This window comes from Mandrillus leucophaeus, unplaced genomic scaffold (genome assembly GCF_000951045.1).
Source record: "Mandrillus leucophaeus isolate KB7577 unplaced genomic scaffold, Mleu.le_1.0 Scaffold611, whole genome shotgun sequence".
Taxonomy (NCBI): domain Eukaryota; kingdom Metazoa; phylum Chordata; class Mammalia; order Primates; family Cercopithecidae; genus Mandrillus; species Mandrillus leucophaeus.
In genome coordinates, this window is record NW_012106598.1 from 862405 (window position 1) to 866776 (window position 4372).

General features: G+C 45.8%; 1 protein-coding gene across 3 annotated transcripts in view; it reads left to right on the forward strand.

The window, feature by feature from the left end:
* The first annotated feature begins 321 nt into the window (after positions 1–321).
* Positions 322–4372, forward strand: part of MATN2 (matrilin 2) — a 151249-nt gene continuing 147198 nt past the window's right edge. For all 3 annotated transcript variants that reach the window (XM_011999998.1, XM_011999999.1, XM_012000000.1), the window contains exon 1: positions 322–730. In XM_011999998.1, the coding sequence (XP_011855388.1) occupies positions 589–730 (142 nt within the window). In that variant the 5' untranslated portion in view covers positions 322–588. The remainder of the gene's footprint in view (positions 731–4372) is intronic.

Sequence of the window (4372 nt, forward strand, 5' to 3'; positions counted from 1 at the left end):
GTCTAATACCAGAGTCAAAGCCCATAACCATTGTGCCAACACTCTCGTAATAAATGTATGTGGGAGACAGGGAGGCAGGGAGGCTGGCTATGTGATGCTACTTTCTGTCAACTACACATTAATTTTATATGTATAATTTATATAAACCAATTGGTGCCATCTACTATTATTAGACTGAACAAATATTGTTACTTGAAACTCTCAGATATATAATAGTTTTTTTTTGTTCAAATCCAAAATGTAAAATGTGACTATGAGTAATTGATAATGAACTTAGCTGATAAGAAACTTCAGGATAGATTTCTCTCAAGTTTTCCATTCAGTCTTACAGTGATTACAGTGATGAAAAATTCCAACTATGCATGCCCTGCTCAGAGTGTCCAAGAAGAGCCTACCAATGGGGGCTACTTAAGCTCTCAAAGACCGAACACACAAATAGCATTTTGAGTACAAGTGGCCTGTTTGAACTCTGAAAAGGCGGGGCGGCAGGCCTGCCGCTCCTGGAGTTCAGGGAGACCCAGAAATCTCACCCTGCCGCCTTCCCATGTTGTGTTTGTCACAGCCTTGCCCCTCTTGCTCGTCTTGAAAATGGAAAAGATGCTCGCAGGCTGCTTCCTGCTGTTCCTCGGACAGATCCTCCTCCTCCCCGCCGAGGCCAGGGAGCGGTCACGTGGGAGGTCCATCTCTAGAGGCAGACACGCTCGGACCCACCCGCAGACGGCCCTTCTGGGTGAGTGACAGTGCCCACCCCCCAAAGTGGGCAGGTGGGGGTGGTTCGGGGAGGGCTCAGGGACAGGGATTGGTGACTGTTTGGGAAGCTCTTCTTTCCCTGGGTCCTCGTTGGATGTGCTGGGCCTGGGGTCCTCACCGGTGGTGAATGCATCTGGAGTTGAGGACATGGTTGCACACGAGTTTTTTCAGAATAAACTTTCCTTTGAAGCCTTTAATTGAATCTGAAGCTCATGGCTTTTCTCCAATATTCGGGGCAAGATTTCTCATCTGAAATGTCCTTGTTGTTGGACCTATCTGGGCAAAGGTGTTATGAAAATTGTGTATTGGGTTTGCCCAGCTAGATCTGTTAATAATGCTTCCCTGCGTGGCAGCAGGGAAGAAAGAGCTGGCCCAGAAGAGAGGCGGGGACATTGTGAGCTGAATCGAGGTATTAGGAATGGAAAATGCCAGAGGTCTATTCATCTGATCCAGTGAACATGTTTCCTAGAGAAAGAAAATGTCATGAAAACATACAGAAAACGTATAAATCAGCTGATTCTAAACAAGGGCCTTGGTAAGCCTGGCTTGTGGAGGTTATAGGAAGGTTGGGTAGTGCCAAGAGAATGAGTTTTGGCATTGACCTGGGTTCAAGTCTTGCCTCTGCTACTTTCCAGATGTGATATAACCTCCCTGAGGCTATAGATGTGATATAACATAGGTGATATAACCTCCCTGAGGCTCAGTTTTATCATCTGTAAAATGGAAATGTGAATGCCAACCTTGGAACATTTCTGTGAGGAATAAATGAGGTAACACACATAAATTCTAGGTACGCAGTAAGTAAAAGCTTTACCACAATTATCATTCTAATAAGTTCTTTGAAACTGTATTTGACATTTGTATCTTGTTGGCCAGCCACTTGAATCTGACCCCCTACAAAGGCTGCTAAGAGAACTGCCCAACGACCTGGTAGCCTCAGCAGCATCTGAAATTACAATCAGGGACCACAGGGACCTAAAGAGCCCTGTTTTCAGAGGTCAGAATCTTTATTGATGTTAACTAAATGAGGACCCCAGTGATAGATCTTCCAGGTTCTTGAAAGTCCTTGTTTCCATAGTGATGTAAACAAGACTTTTGCAAATGTGAAAATGAGTGGGAAGTGTTTAATATGTTAATTGAAACGTTTTGAAAAACAAATTCCAAGATGATTAACAACATCTCCCTCTCTTTCTCTCTCTCTCTCTCTCTCTCTATATATATATATATATAAAACTGACAATGCACACAATCTCAGCTCATTGCAACCTCCGCCTCCTGGGTTCAAGCACATCTCCCACCACAGCCTCCTGAGTAGCTGGGTTTACAGGGGCACACCACCATGCCCAGCTAATTTTTGTTTTTTAGTACAGACGGGGTTTCACCATGTTGGCCAGGCTACTCTCAAACTCTTGGCCTCAAGTGATCTGCTACCTCGACCCTCCAAAGTGTTGGGATTACAGACATGTGCCAGTATGCCTGGCCAAGATACCTGATTTCTGGATCACCAGCAGTGGCTGCACAGTTGGGTTTCTGATGGGGCTGGTCTCAGGAAAAGCCACCACACACTTGCCTGGAAAAGCACACTGCTTCTCTGGGCTCCAAGTCTCTCTCTCCCTCCTTTCCTCCCTCTGATACACACACACGGACCAAATCACCCCCACCTTCCCTGGTTGTCAGCATTCGCTGTCGTCCTCCTTCGCCTAGAAGCCCATTTTGCTAAAGGCACCAACCTTGCATCCAGCATTGATTCCTTCTTCTCATTTTTCAAGAGAATGTGTCAGAGACAAAGAGGGGGATGAGACACAACGTATCTTTTCCACCCCAAGACTGCAAGTGGGCATGGGTGTTTTCACTCCATGAGCTGTGCAAGTGGCTGCTCCCAGATATGCTGGAGGGCTGCTTGACTTATGAAAATGGTGGAGTGGGCCAGGCCTGATGGCTCATGCCTGTAATCCCAGCACTTTGGGAGGCCGAGTGGGCAGATCACGAGGTCAGGAGTTCGAGACCAGCCTGACCAACATGGTTAAACCCTGTCTCTACTAAAAATACAAAACTTAGCTGGGCATGGTGGCAAGTGCCTGTGATCCCAGCTACTCAGGAGGCTGAGGTAGGAGAATTGCTTGAGCCTGGGAGGTGGAGGTTGCAGTGAGCCAAGATCGTGCCACTGCACTCCAGCCTGGTGACAGAGAGAGACTCCGTCTCAAAAAAAAAAAGAAAAAGAAAACAGTGGCGTGATAATCATGAAACCAGAAGGCAAACACTATGGCTGTGGCCTGGATTCTCAAGTGCAATCTGCTTTTGTTCTGATTTTGATGGGGAACAAAAATGGAAATGCATGCTCATTGGTAGTCCTTGCCCTGAGGGTATGACCTTCTCTTCATTCTTAGAATACTATAGTGTTTTGTATTTTATGCATGTTTGCTTCTCTTGGCTCTTGGACTATTTGTTCAGAATATGGCCCAGGCCACATTTCACTTTTTAGTGGCAAATCGTTTTGGCTAAAGCTATGGCATCCACTGGCATGATTTATTTTACTGGTTATTTGCTTGCAAATATGTTCCTGAAAGTTTAACAGAGTAGAAACAGCAGAATGGTTTCTTAGGTTAATTTTTTGTTTGAACTTTCTGGGTTTTAAAGATGTTTATCTTTTATGTTTAAATTCAGATCAGAGTCTCAGTAACAACTTGAGTCCGTTTGAAAAAATAACGCATCTATTTATCCACCCATCGTGTGAACATCTGCAGGCTGTTCACTCCGCAGCCTGTGATGTCTGTCCACATGGGCTTATCTCTTACCTCATTCATTTATCTGGAATTTCTGCTCTGTGCCAGACACTGGTTGTGGGGCGGGGGTAGTGTTTAAGATGAATAGACACCATCAGGAGGTGCACAGAGTAGTGGAAGAGACAGGCACGTGAAAAGATCATTAATTTGGTATAATCGGTGTGCAAAAGTAGAGGCATAGCTACATTATAGCTCAACTCTTCCTGCTGAGCAGGCTTAGTGTAAGGTAGTGGTTCTCAAGCTTTGGTCTCAGGATCCCTCCTTTTACACTAAAAATTATTTTTATTTTATTTTATTTTATTTTATTTTATTTTGAGACAGGGTCTCACTGTCTCCTAAGCTGGAGTGCAGTGGCATGATCATGGCTCACTGCAGCCTTGACCTCTTGAGCTCAGTTCTCCAACCTCAGCATCTCAAGTAGCTGGGACTGACTACAGGCACATGCCACTACACCCGGCTAATTTCTGTATTTTTTATAGAGACAGGGTTTCGCCATGTTGTCCAGGCTGATTTTGAACTCCTGAGCTCAAGCAAGCCCCCCGCCTCAGTCTCTCAAAGTTCTGGGATTCTAGGCGTGAGCCACTATGCCCAGCCAAAATTTTTTTTTTTTTGAGACCGAGTCTTCCTCTGTCGCCCAGGCTGGAGTGCAGTGGCCGGATCTCAGCTCATTGCAAGCTCCGCCTCCTGGGTTCGCGCCATTCTCCCGCCTCAGCCTCCCGAGTAGCTGGGACTACAGGCGCCCGCCACCTTGCCTGGCTAGTTTTTTGTATTTTTTAGTAGAGACGGGGTTTCACCGTGTTAGCCAGGATGGTCTCGATCTCCTGACCTTGTGATCTGCA